At 43.5% G+C, this 14,957-nt stretch overlaps 1 protein-coding gene across 3 annotated transcripts in view; it reads right to left on the reverse strand.

Moving 5' to 3' along the window:
* MYBL2 (MYB proto-oncogene like 2) overlaps nucleotides 1-14,957 on the reverse strand; it is a 191,954-nt gene that overhangs the window by 104,178 nt on the left and 72,819 nt on the right. For 2 of the 3 annotated variants that reach the window (XM_068262026.1, XM_068262025.1), the window contains exon 14: nucleotides 9,553-10,808. The exons of the other annotated variant lie outside the window; for it this stretch is intronic. In XM_068262026.1, coding sequence (XP_068118127.1) covers nucleotides 10,680-10,808 — 129 coding nt within the window. In that variant the 3' untranslated portion in view covers nucleotides 9,553-10,679. Of the gene's footprint in view, nucleotides 1-9,552; nucleotides 10,809-14,957 lie in introns of those variants that run through there. 3 annotated transcript variants of the gene reach the window in all.

Consider the following 14,957-nt stretch of genomic DNA (forward strand, 5'->3'; position numbering starts at 1 on the left):
CGGTAACTTAATGCTGTTAAATAGTGGATCACTATAGAGCAAACAGGTGGTTCACCTCAAGGCCGTTTCTAGCCTTTTTGTCACCCCAGGCAAGAAGTCCTGCCCCCCACCGAAAAAAGTGCACACTAGAGAATAAAAACCATGTGCCATATAAAGAGTCTGAGGTACAAACAACCCGCCGATCCGGTTGTTGCACATCCACTTCCTGCACTCCCCTAGCCTAGTGTGTAAATGCAGAGTATAGCGAAGCAGAAGCTGTGCTCTCATCTCTTAGCTGAGTCCAGTGCTGTGCTTGCACCTCTGTCCACTCTCCTCTTAGCCTAATGCCTGGCATCTCCGACTGCATGTACCGTGATTACATGCAAGATGAGGAGAGAGCAGGAGACGGACAGATCGCACAGGCACAGGGCTGGACTCTGGTGCAGAGGTGAGGCACAGAGGGACACAGTGGAGGCTGCCTGCAACTTGGACTATCCGGACCCTGTGATGTCTGCTCTCCAGGTACTGGCGATGCAGCTGCTTTTCAGGACACCAAACTTCCTGCTTCTGCCCACATGCAGAAGCAGGTAATCGAACACCTATGGGAGGCCTGCCTTCATTTGGGGCAGGGCTTAAATTGGGGGTTGGACTTAATCCAGGGGTATGGAATGCCTTTGCCTAAAACACCCCTGCTTAACCCAAAAAAGTATTAAATGACAACTGTAATGAGAGGTACATGGAGGCTGCCATATTTACTTCCTTTTGTAAATACAAGTTGCCTGGCTTTGCCTCTGCCTCTAATACCTTTAGCCGTAAACCCTGAACAAGCATGCAGTAGGTATTTCTGACATTAGTCAGATCTGACAAGATTAGCTGCATGCTTGTTTCTGGTGTAATTCAGACACTACTGCAGCCAAATAGATCAGCAGGGCTGCCAGGAAACTATTATTTAAGAGGAAATAAACATGGCAGCCTCCATGTACCGCTCACTACAGTTGTCCTTCAAGATGAAATGGAGCACTAGGAAAGGTATCAAGTGTAGCTTTCCTGAACATTTTAACTAGCCTGTCTGGTAAGGAAATTTGGGAGGGGATCAGAGAGGTTGGCAGCCAGGCCCATGGCCACCCATCAGGCCCTAAACCCTTGCTTGGATTGCCTTGTGGATGATTCGGCTGTGTACACCTACCATAAAGGCTGGACTGTTTACACAAATACGACACTGAGGACCAGAGACGTTCCTGAAGGCAGCTGGACTTGCAGGTGAGGATTTCCAGCCGCATCCCACACTAGCCTCTGCATCAGTTCTGAGGATAAGCAGCAATCACACCAGCCACTTTCACACAGACCTTTGAAGAAGTGGTCACTAAGCTGCATGAATTGGAAGAATCAGATCTGCAGAATCAGTGCATTTGACTGTCCCGATTCCAGCCTGCATACAATTTTAATTTATTTTACATATTGATCATCTGTGTTGAGAGGCAACCATCACATGAAGCTATGAGACTGTCCGCCTCAGTACATAGTTATTGCAGCATTCACAGTGGCGCAGTACAGCATGTCAGCCGCACTGCAATGTATCAGCTATAGCTACGTTCATATTGCAGCATCAGAAGGCACTGCGATACAGCAAAATGTGCACATTAACAGTAAATGTGAGGCTTACTTTTCATTGATTGTATGCTTTACACTATCCAATGCAATGCACAGCTAACAGACAGCACCACTTCCCTTATCTGTTGCGTTTCTGTAGTCATAGTGAACATCAACTTACTGAGCAAAAAAAAATAATGCATAAAATGTGTTGCAATTGGTATCTCCAGGGTGACAAACGACCTATAAGGCGGTTTCACACCAAAGATTACATTGCTATGAGCAATTTGAGTGATTCGATAGCGATTCTTAGAAAGCAATTTTTTATTGATTTTTATATTCACTGCACTTGTTTTTCTATACTTCTTACAGAATGGCAATCACAGGGAAAACGCTACATGCATTGCTTTTTTTGTTTTATAAAACAAATCACTCCAGTGTGAAATGCTGAAAAGTGCTCTTGGTGTGAAACAGCACATAGGGCTACACTCACAGTCATTGCAGCACGTCGTACAATGTAATACCATTGCTCATGCGAGGCAATTATATTGTAATGGAATGCTCACATCAACGAGTGCAGAGGAATCTGCTGGAGTAATGCGATGCATGCAGCCCAGTACCACACAGCGCACAGATTAAGGCCCCTTTCAGATGGGTGGCTGAACTGCACCTTTACCAAGTAGTTCAGCCTCCCTGCAGCCGCCTGCCAGTGCAACTGGGGTGCAATTTAAATGCAGCTGAATTGCAGCAGTTGTAACATCACGCGTGTCAAGGGTTGACACGCAGTGGAGTTACTGGCTTTAACATTGACTGCGTTGTGACTGGAGTGAGGCCTCTTTTCTATGAGCAGCTGAAGGCAGCGGATTCACCGCCTGTCAACTGCTCCCATCCAACAGCTGGGCTCTTGCTAGCACTGGGTACAGGCAATGCCGCAAACGCCCCCCATGTAGTTTGTGTTTGAGAGTGACAGTTGCTGCACACAGACGCTGCATGAGACATTTTTCTGCCACTGTGTATCAAACGTGAAACACGACAGCATTACCTGGTGGCATAAAAAGCTTCATGTCACGTATGAGGACGGCAACCACCATGCTCAAACGCATGGGGGGCTGCCTGTCCACTACTCGTGCCAGGCAGCATGCCCTAGCAAGTTTCTGGTGAATAATAATACATTGAATCCATCAATTGCAGCTGCCCATAGGAGGAAAAAAAAGGCCTTACACTTTAATGGCTGCAGAAAATCCTAATTGTTAGTTGTCATGCACACATTTGGTGAGGCTGCGGAAGGTAGACAATACATGTCATTATAATAATGCTGGGAGGATGACGGTTTCTGGGCATGTTATGATGGAGAACGATCAGAGTAGAAGTGAGAAACAAGACATGACTAATACTATGCAAATAAAAATAATTCTTAAAGCAGAAAGGATTACTTATACAAATACAGCCTCTAGGGATGCAGATCTTGCTGTATACCAGAGGCTGCAGGCAGAGCTCCAGGCACACAGAGCAGGGGTGTCGTACTCAAATACAAAGTGGGCCGAAATTGAACTCTGGGACCAAGTTGCGGGCCCACCCCAATGTCTGGTGGCCACCTCTCTATTATAACGTTCCCTGGTGGCTAATAATCCCCCCCCCCCCATACAGTTCTGACGTTTAGTGGTCCCTCCTTCCCCTATACAGTTTCCTGGTGACTAGTGCTATTCTCCTTCCCTAATGGCTTCCCTGGTGATCTAGAGCTTACCCTCCACTATAGCTTTTCTGGTGGCCGAGAGTGGGCCAAATATAATGCAAAGTGGGGAAACCACCTGAGGGCCAAATCTGATGGCTCAGCGGGACAGATTTGGCCCACAGGCTGGAGTGTGACATGTATAGTATAGAGAGACCATGTATAAAAAGTGTAATTTCTACATGGTAAAACTGAAAAGCATGCATATAACTAAAGGTTGGAATGTAAACTTTAATCACATCTGAATGTTTTTTGTTAAATATTTTACACGGAGTGGCAGAGGGGTAAGGACCTTTCACAATTACTGCATTGCAGAAAATCACCCATCCCATCGCAGTAGTGATAGTCCAATGGTGACATCAGACTGTCCGCAGTGCAGTGGGCTCTACCGTAGCGACACAAGAGTTGAAGTGTGTTGTGTGCGGTTAGCCCGGCAGTGAGGCATACTTTCATTGTAAAGTATGCCTCACTGTATAGTAGCTGTACAGAGGTAACGTGCAGCACAACCTTTTGGGACTGTTGTGATGAAATTGCTGAAGCATCGCACCGCAAAGGACATTTCAAGCGTGGAAGAGGCCCGAATCAAAGAAAAATGTCTTTGTCCCAAACATTATGTAGGGCACTGTATTAATTGCAAACATGCTGCATCCAGCACTTTGGGGGCGATTGCGTTGTGATTGTTGTTCTGCTGTACAAGAATCAAAACAAAAACTGTGTCAAACCTGCAACAAAATCACGATTCGCGTTTTCAGGTTTAACCGGTCCTAGGAGTGATGTTCAGGTATTCTGCAGGAGAATGAGGGGATTCTTCCTCTATTACACATTCTTCATGTACAATCTGAACCAAGGTACAGGTGATAGACAAAACCTCTGCGTTCAATGTGCACAACATTCTCAGTGGATTCACAACAGCTCTGCGGCACGTGCATATGTAAAGTATAGCACTACGGGAAAACCCCAAATTAAACAACCTACCAAGTTAACTGATTTCCTGAGTAAAAGGCATGCATACATTTGCATAAGAAATTTGCATAAACCTGCATCAATGCAGAATTATTTGTATCTCATTGATCATCCCTACAAGTGACAACTACACACCAGGCTTTATTCTTACAGCAGACATTCTATATGTATTCCTGTGTTCACATCAGCTATACAGTCACTATCAGGGCTGTGGAGTCAGAGTCGTGGAGTCAGAGTCGTGGAGTCAGAGTCGTGGAGTCGGGCAATTTTGGGTGCCTGGAGTCGGAGTCGGGAAAAAATGCACCGACTCCGACTCCTAATGAATTTGTAACTAATTAAAATAGAAAATATGATAAAATGTTCTATTTCTCAGATAATAGTCATTAAAAATAATGTATATATACAGTAATAGCTGTGCTTAGTCCACAAAAATGAAATAAACCAATCAAAATGAGTTAGTTGTGCTGCTTCAATAAAGCAGTCCGCGTATTTTTAAGGTCAGATATACATATCTGATTGTGACTGTATATATGATGTGTACACAGGAATCTCTTATATATACTAAATAACATCTATGCTGTAAGAATAAAGCCTGATGTGTAGCTGTGTCACTAATAGAGATGGTCAATGAGATGGAAATAATTCTGCATTGATGCTGATTTATGCAAATGTATGCACTCCCTTTGCTGATGAAATCAAATAATTTGATATGTTGTTAAAATTTGGTTTAGTGACTGCAAATTAAAGGGTACCTGAGACGAATGAAAAGTAAAGTTTTATACATACCTGGGACTTCCTCCAGCCCCCTTCAGGCTAATCAGTCCCTCGCTGTCCTCCACCACCCGGATCTTCTGCTATGAGTCCTGGTAATTCAGCCAGTCAGCGCTGTCCGGCCACATGCCGCTCCCACAGCCAGGAACATTCTGCACCTGCGCAATATTGCTGCACGGGTGTAGTATGCTCCTGGCGGTGGAGTGTGTGCATGCGCACTACGCCCGACTGGCTCAAGTACCTGGACTCATAGCAGAAGATCCAGGTGGTGGAGGAGGACAACGAGGGACTGATTATCCTGAAGGCGGCTGGAGGAAGCCCCAGGTATGTATAAAACTTTAATTTCATCTGTCTCAGGTTTACTTTGTTACACAGTAGTACTATACTCTACATATGCACTCCCCACAGAGCTGCAGGGAATCCACTGAGAATGCTGTGCACATTGAACACAGAGGTGTTGTCTGTTTACAATCTCCTTATTCCCTTGCAGAGTACCTGCACATCATCCTTACATGTACCACAGCTACATTGCCTAGGGCCTGATAGATGTTCTTTGTTCCGGTTTGTACCTTTTACCAATACTCTTACCAAGGACTAGTTTAAATCTAAAGGGAATAAATATAGTAGTCTACATATCCTTCTCACTTCAGTTGTCTTGTAAAATTCCTAAGCGTTGGCAGTTAAGAGACGAATTTCACGTTACATACTTTTAATCAACAAAATTGTAATATGCAAATTAGAGGAGTCGGAGTCGGTGGAATCCTAAACTGAGGAGTCGGAGGATTTTTGGACCGACTCCACATCCCTGGTCACAATCAGATACAGATGTCTGATTTTAAAAATGCAGTGACTGCTTTATTGCAGCAACCAACTTGTTTGATTGGTTTATTTCATTTTTTCATATATTTTCTCTTAATTAGAGTTCAAATTATTTGGTTTAAATTTACTGCATTTTGTGCCGACTCCGAAGGCCTGCCTCAGACAAGCATACAGCTTGCAACTGAAGTCCAACTAGATTTAGTCAGGAACACCTGATCTGTAAGATTGTTCAGGGTCTATGGCTAAGGTTAGCTGCACACTTAGCAGAAACACTAGCATTGTGGAAAACGCTGCAATTTTGCCGCTAATGGAAGTCTATGGGCCACAGGAAAAAGGCATATGCGTTTTCTATGCGTTTTGTTGCATAATATGCAAAAAACGAATCAAAACCGCACATAATGAAAGTCAATGGAAACACAATGGTGTGCGTTTTTTATACGTTGTTAATAAATGGTTTTGTGATGCATTCCCGCTTCCTGTTGTCTTCCTAGTTATTTGCATAAAACAGAATTGTAAAATGCATGAAAATGCGAACCGCAAATGCATTAAAGCGCATGCAAAATGTGGTTTTACCGCAGATGTGTTTTTCAAGCAAACGCAGTAAAAACGCAGCAAAAATGCACATAAAAAACCCTCACATGAATTAAAACATAGCCTTTCATGTTGTGTTATGTGTGCACCTAGTATTTGGGCTCTTTCACACAGGCAGCTGACAAGCAGTGAAGTCAGCTGCTCTCCAGCATCGGTACAGGCGAGGGACAGGCGATGGTCCCACGGAGTGAGATCTGAGCTCAGCCGTTCTCAGACTCAACGTGTTGCGGTCCTCCGCCAACCAGCACCGCCACTGTGTGTCTACGCTTCCCACGTGTGGCGTTACAACCACTGCAATTTGGTTGCATTTAAATTGCACCCGAATTGCACTGGCAGGAGGCAGAAGGGAGGCTGAACTGCTTGGCAAACAGGAGAGGGGTCGTAGAAGCAGAGGATGAGTGGCAGAGCCAAGGAAATAAATATGGCATGGCTTGCCCCTCTCACTGCAGGTGTGCTTTAAAGATCTGGTCTACCAGATCTTACCGACCTCACTGGGCACCTCTACACCAAAGCAGGTAAAAGGCCACATGAGCCTTTCAGGAAAAAACAGCACCTATTATAAAAGCTGCAAAGAAAGGAAATTTAGCCACCATAATGTACCTTTATTGCCACAAATCGCAGCTTTTATAATGGCCGTGATATGCTGCAATCAAGGTAAATTTCAGGACCAGGAGGTGCCCAATTAGCGGTGGTCGCATATTGGTGCTTAGTGTTAGGTGGGGGGGGGGGGGGGGGGGTTGGGGTGTCTTAGGAATCGGAGGGAGGGAGGGTTCTCTGTGAGAGGAGAATTAGCCATAGTAAAATATCTGAATTTAGTAGTGAAATATCACAAAATGTTACCAGGATTCTACTTCCCAGGCACTTTTTTTTTTTTTTTTTTTTACATGTATGCCCTGTACACACACTGGATTTCTGGCAGCCAGTACATCCCTATCATGATTGTACACAAAATATTTTTCATAAAGAGCATTAGATTTATTGCAGGGGTGCTAGCAATGCAGATCTTGGATTTTTTTTTCACAGTTCACCTCCCTTCAGGCAGGGAACACACTTGACAGTTTTCATGCGCGTTTTCTGCATAGAAAAACTGAGAACTCATGTTAATCAATGGGCTAGTACACACTTAATATGTTGTTCGCGCGCAGAAAAAAAAACTGACATTCTGCATCCTGATTCATCACATTTTGTCAGTTTTCTCTATCAACTACATCAGCTGCTGTGAAAAAAACACACACGTTTTCCTGCATAGAAACACACTTGGTGTGCAGAAAAAGTATACAGGAAAACGCGCGCAGAAAACTGAAAGACAAGTGTGTTCCCTGCCTCAGACAAGGTTTGTCCGAACAGCAGAGAGGCTCTTGGTGTACTCTATGGAAATAAGGCAGGTACAGCAGCAGCAGGCGACTGGTTAAAAGGGAAGCACCATGGGAACCAAACTCAGATATCAAACATAGTTAGTAAACTGCCTCTGGGAAACAGTAGCCCTTACAAAAGTTGTGCTTGTAGGCAGAGAACTACTGTGAATATAAAATGCAGCCCTGAGTGTTACCTGCTATCACAGCTGTGTCATTCAGACCCCTGTGCCACCCTCCTATTTCAGCAGTGTAGCTTCCACTGTCACCTGGCTGCTTTTTGAAAAATAATCACAAAGTGATTTAATTAAGCAGTGAGGTAATACTAGAACCTGTGTTGCAATAAATCTACATCTGGCCCAAGCTCTGGCTTCAACAAGCTGCTGATAGAAGAAATCTTATTTTTGTTTACTTTGTCGCTAGGGATGGTCAATGAGATACGAATGATTTTGAGATGATGTACTTAAAAACAGACCTGAATTCAGAATTTCCTCTCTGCTCTAAAATTTACATAACAGCAAAAAAACCTAATGTCTGTGTTACAACTGATAAAAAGTTCTGCACTGTTTCTACTTCCTCCTTTCATGGAAGCAGACATATTGTTAACATCCTGTGCTTTCAAATCAGCGTATTTGCTTTGGCAGTCTTATGATAAGTCACAGATGAGGGGGGGAATGAGACACGCTAAACTCTCTAAATACATACAGGGTGTAGTTCTCTAGGTTTTCATTCTGTCCTGTGCAAGAGTTCAGGTCCACTCTAAAATGCCCATAAAATAGGGAAAAAAACAAAAAAGACAAAAACCACTGAAGCCCGTAGTGGACTAGATTGCCAGTTTTGAAGTTTCCTGGCGCTGCTAGTTGTCCTCGGGATCCACCCTTCCCCAGTTATCTTTATATTTGATGGAATGCTACAGTCAAATATGAAAACCGCTCCAAACTGCGCAAGCACAGGGAAAGCAAGAGCTCATCCACAAGCATTAGGTTTATTATGTTTCACTCCAAACCCATACCTGCGCGGTTCAGAATCGCTCTGCATCACTCGTTTTACTAGCACTACTGGGAATTGGTAGCTATGAAATAGGGAAAAGGACTGGGCGGGGGAGGAGGGGGGTATAGACGACAAAGAGCAGTGCCAGGACACATCTAAACAGAATCTATTCATCCACTGTGGTCCAGAGAAGATGTGTTTCAAGCCATAAGCTATATGGCAGACTGACAAGCATGAGGCCTGGAACCCACTACAGCATTTTTTTGAGCGTTTAGGGAGCACTTTCAAATCGCTAGCAATGCCCCAAAACGCTCTGCAGAGAGAATGCGATAAAGGAAATCGCAAGACATGCAGCATTTTGAGAGAGGTTCCATTTTAATGAATTGTATAGGAGCAGGGAAATCGCCCCCAAATTGCCATCACAAATCGCTAGCGATAGCGTTTTGTGCTTTCTAGTGGATTCCAGCCCAGAATCCTATTTAAAAAATAGAATGTCAAGTGTCAGTTTTCCACATTAGTGGGAGCACAGCCTAAAAGTGATCAGATGGCTAGACAATACAAGATACGTGGACAGTACATCTGCAAATGTACAACCCATAAACAGATGGACAAGAAGCTTCAGTTAATTTGTTGGTATCTAGATGTGCTACGTTATGAAAGATCAACTTCATCAGAGGACCCATTGAACCACAATTCAACATAGGGTAAAATAAAAGGTTTTGTGACACACCTACAAAAACATACAGCCAATTAATAAACAGGGAAGACAGAACAGTAGCTGCTCAGGATCCTGAAAAGCATAAATTCAACAGTCCAAGTAGACTAAGAAGTAGTGATGGTCATATTTGTTTGCTTTTAAACAAAACTAGTTGCCTGGCTGTCCTGTTGATCTCTTTGGTTGCAGTTAAAGGTATTCGAAGCGGAGGATCAGCAACCCAGCCAGGCAATGTGCATTGTTTAAAAGGTAATAGGTCACAACCTCCATATCCCTCTCAATTCAGGTGTGCTTTAAAGAGCTGGAGCCCAAATCAGAGAGACAGTAGGGAGTACTTTACAGTGTCAATGCAGAACTTTATTCACACAGCACCACTAGCATTTCTGACCAGGAACCATATTTCTGAGGTTTCCCTGTATTCAATGAAAGAATCAGACATATCAGTAGGACCCTATGAAAATAAAATATATATATATATATATATATAAAACACAACAAACATTTAAGACAGGTTTCCAATGGTACCCACTGATCTATTTTTGGTCTCTATGCCAGTTTTTAATCTGAAGTAGAAATCCAGAAACTATTTGTAGAAGAACCTCTTGTACACATCCACTGATGTTCTCCAGTCTTGACTAATTTGTGTGTTAAATTCAATACTACACCAAATCGCCTCCTCTAGCACTTCACTTTCTAAATATGTAACGATACTGAAATGTCTTTAAGGAGTCTTCACTAATTAGATTGTACATCCTCGGTAACACTGTGCCGTAAGAAGTCTTGATCTGAAACCTCTCTGAAAATTTGGGGCAGCTTAGAAACCACATTGGCAGCTTGTATGAAAGTTTTTGCTTGAAGGTATAATAAAAATAGAATTATGTACATCTGAATGCAATACTAGCAGGTAAATGTCAAACACAATCTTTCTACTCAGGCAGGAATCTGCAATTATCCTACAACTTCAGCTGTGTGACAGGTTTAGATCACTTGTATGCCGTTTCATTTTTGTACTTTTGAGGAGCTCAAGTGGTCACGATTACAGTTGAATCATCTCTCCATGAGCTGATGTGTATGAGTCCGTCTTGACTGGAACGACGTGCCGTAAGGTTCTTGACGGGTGTGATGATGATGATCCAAAGTAGAGTGAATGTAGTCTACTATTAATGTCTGGTGGTGGGTATCATGACATGATGAGGGTACGGGAAGTAGAGCTGGGCTTGCACAAGTTCAAAATTGCCCGGGCTTTTTCCTGCATGAGCAGCTGGTCTTGGGAACCACCAAAGGCAATGATTTTCCATTCTTGACTCATCTGAAGAAGCAAACAACAGTTGCAATGAGACCAAAACACACAAACATCTTTAAAGTTCAAGATTATTTTTTTATCTCGGCATAATCTATTTCAACCAAGCCTGAGATAGATTTTCCTTGATTGTTTCTTGATCTGATCTCTCCCATGTTCTACTTACACATACAGAAAAACTGCTTTTACAAGGGCATGCTACAGTCTACTGTAATTTTGGTGGACAGAGCTGCAAAATGTACTTTTTTTCTTTTTAAACCAAAAACTTTGGAACATAATGTAATTAAACTGAAAGGCAGATAATTAAACTGAAAGGCAGATAATTTACTGTCCAAAGGAGTCCAGTCTTTACCAGAGAAGCAGGTGTTACAGCTCAAGTGACAGAGACATGGCTTCAGCAGGCTTTCCACTTGTCCCAGTTTAAATGGAATTTAGCTGGAATAGGTTGATGGTGAACGATTTTACAATGGGCAAACACTGACAATCTTTTATTAATGAAACAAAAGCAATTTTATTACATTTTCACTACAGGTTAAGGTTTTTGTATTGCTGGGTAGGTTTTCACCTTGAATCCCTCCCAAGATACAGACAATAGTCTGTGCACCCTACAGGTGTGCTTTACAATGTAAGCTGTATTATAGGTTGACATTAATTCTATGCATTCCAAAGCATTACACTATACAGATGAATAAAAACCCTGACTACATAGGAGACCACATCTAGTATGCTCCCCGATCCTCTCACCATAATGAGGCTCACTGAAACATTATCTATAGCTGTGGCTGACATAATGATCCGGCAAAGCATGCTGAGCAAAGCGCTGTCTTTCCTGAAAGCGCTTCTAAATCTGGTAAACAGCCCACTAGATTGTCAGATTTGCAGTAAAATATAATGTGGTTCCTTTAACTTGGTCGTACTCGTTGGAAATGAGAAGGCATAATTATTTAAATTCCTCTAATTATGAATCTGTGTGGGAGCCATGGGTGGCATAATAATAGCGAGATGGATGTTGTTTGCTATGAGAACACCTGCAGTCAATTCTTCTATAGCTTTATAATCCGTACAAAAGTCAGCGTGAACAATTTAACCTCTCTGTAGCCTTCCTTCCACTTAAACTTTCAGATGTATTAACTTTATTTTAGGTTTTTAAACATAAAGGGAAACAAAACTGCAGCAAATGTTAACACTTGAAAAAGGATGTTGAGTTATTGTTACTTTGCATCGGTAATTAGATTACATCAGAGTTAAAGTGTTTCTCCAGTGAGAAAACGAGAATGTAGCACATTCGGTATGTCCAGGCTGAGATCCAACGGCTTATGTTATTGTTAGTACTGCAGACATCCCCTATGCTATTTTCTCTGATGCCAAACTACAGCTTGGGTAGCTTTTAAAAGAGGCCAGAAAATCATCCCCCCCCCCCCCCCCACACCCCTTTAAGATGAACCTGAATAACATATGCTTTTGTTTGCATGTCCCTTGAGCAGAGTGATTAATTCTGACATGTGTTTCCCGCCTCTCCTCTTTTGGCATTGGAACACCTATATAGATGAAGTAAAAGAGCAGTCTGCAAAGCTGTGGAATGTAATCAAGCTAACTGGATGGAGATTTAGGGAAAAAAAAAAAAAAAAACACACCTCATGACCTGCTATTGGGGTCTACAAAAATGTTCCTGGCATTAATTATTCCTCAAATATGGCCCGTTTCACTTGAAAAGGCTGTGGGGGAGCAGACAATAAGTCAGAACTGTAAAGCTGCCTGCCCAAAATGATGAGGAGACCCTTGTAACAACGCTAACCTATGAAGGTATGGACTCTGCAAGACTTCTGATATCCTGTCTGTGGAATGTGGTACCAAGATGTTATCAGCGGGTCACTACAAGCTATATACACATGTTGGATCAAAGCTAACCTGAGCTGAAGCTCGGGTGAAAAATCACAAACTAAACCTAACAATGGGCAAGGCTCTGGATCCTCCAGAGGCTTCCCATGTCGTCCTTTGCTGCTGCCCATGACCCTCCAAGCTGATCAGGGCTGCGTTCCTTTTCTGGCATGAGAAGTGCTGTGTTGTAGCTGCGCGAGCACTGCCGTACTTGCACAGACACAGTACATCCATTCTTTTGATTGGAGAGGAGCGCAGCCCGATTACATCTCCAAAAAGCCCATGCCAGAAATCTTTGGGGTGTCCCCAAGCAGCAATGTGGCTCACTGTAGGAAGTATCATTAGGATCCTAAGGCTTCCTTCTTCTTCGCAAGTATGTGATTTTTGACCAGAGCTTACCATAATCTCAGGTACGCTTTAAACTTGGCTAAGGCAGCCATTAAACCCCACCTCGGCTGAGAATCTAGCATGTGTACAAGATCTCTACCAGCATCTGACTGACCCTTGAGCGCATTATTCTCCTACTCTCCCTGCTTGCCAGAAGCGGCTTTGTCTGGCATTGTCCCTCCTCCCCACTATATTGCAATCATATGCATCATTGCCCCCTAGGCTAGTGACACTTCTGTACAGCACTTGGCCCTGAATTGTCACCAGAGTTCTGATCCCTGCAGGCAACAGTCTTCATTTGAGTGCGCGAGGCTTTAGTCCAGGCATGGGCAAACTTGGCCCTCCAGCTGTTAAGGAACTACAAGTCCCACAATGCATTGCAGGAGTCTGACAGCCAGAGTCATGACTCATAAAGGCAAATGCATTGTGGGACTTGTAGTTCCTTATCAGCTGGAGGGCCGAGTTTGCCCATGCCTGCTTTAGTCCCTCATACTACAGATGCACGATAGGATTGAGTTTTGGGGAATTTGGAGGCCAAAAAAAAAAAAAAAAAATTATATATATATATATATATATATATATATATATATATATATATATATATATATATATATATATATATATATATATATATATATATATATATATATATATATATAATTCACCATACCAGGCAACCTTTTTCCATTGCACCATGCTGTAGTTCTGACACATTGTAAATGTAGATTGAGGTTAGAATGGACACTCTGGAGCTCGAGATGCAGCACACTGTGATGCAGTGTGTATTCTGACACCCTTCGCCCATGGCCAGCATTGAGTTTTTCAGAAATGTGTGCTACAGTAGTTATTTGTGCAATCAGACCTGACCAGGGGCGTAGCTTGGGGTGGGAGGGGTAGGACACGTGCCCCCGGGCGCTGGGTCCCTAGGGGCGCCCTGCCGTGACCTGTGTTTTTTTTATTAGTGGGAGCGCAGAGAAGAGGGAGAGCTGTGGGCACAGCGGGGAAGGGGGGGGGGGGGGGAAGTTTCCCCCTCATTCCCTCACCTTAGGGTTCACCTTCTCTCTTGCTCCAGTCTAGACCAGATCAGCGGAGCACAGATCTATCTTCTCCACGCAAATGGAGTAAGTGTTCTGCCGCCCTCCCACCGCTCATATCTGCAGGGGGAGCGAGAGAGAAGGTGAGCCCTAAGGTGAGGGAAAGGAGGGGGGGGGGGGGATTCCCCCCCCCCTTCCCTGCTGTGCCCACTGCTCTCCCTCTTCTCTGCGCTCCCACGGGGGGGGGGGGGGCACATATACTCCTGGCTACTTAACCACTTTACCCCCAGCGGTACGAATTTCTCCGCCCCTTTTTTCCCTCCTAAAAAAACAGGGACAGAGAAATCCGTACCTTCCGCGCTACCGCCGCTGTCCGCGTTCCCGCCGCTCGTGCGCGCGCACCCGCCGCTCGTGCACGCCGCCGCCCGCTCGCCCGGAGATCAATGAACGGGAAAATCCATTCCCGTTCGTTGATCTACCCCCGCAATGATCTGCTGCTTCTTTCAGAAACAGCGAGATCATTGTGCGTCTCCCAGCCTCCTACTGCTTCCTGTAAGCGTCCTTCCGGACGCTTACAGGTCGCATGTAAACAAACACTCTATGGCCATCTTGTGGCCAAATAGTAAACTACACCCTAAAAGCATTTTACATATACAAACATTACATTTACACAATAAATTAACTCATTACCTCCCACACTCCCCAATTTTTATTTTTTTTTTGTAATTAAAAAAAAAAAAATACAATAAAAAACAAAACATAAATAGTTACCTTAGAGACTGAACTTTTTAAATATTTATGTCAAGAGGGTATAACACTGTTACTTTATAAACTGCGGGCTTGTAATTAGGGATGGATG

Source organism: Hyperolius riggenbachi, chromosome 12 (genome assembly GCF_040937935.1).
Source record: "Hyperolius riggenbachi isolate aHypRig1 chromosome 12, aHypRig1.pri, whole genome shotgun sequence".
In the NCBI taxonomy this organism is placed as follows: Eukaryota; Metazoa; Chordata; class Amphibia; order Anura; family Hyperoliidae; genus Hyperolius; species Hyperolius riggenbachi.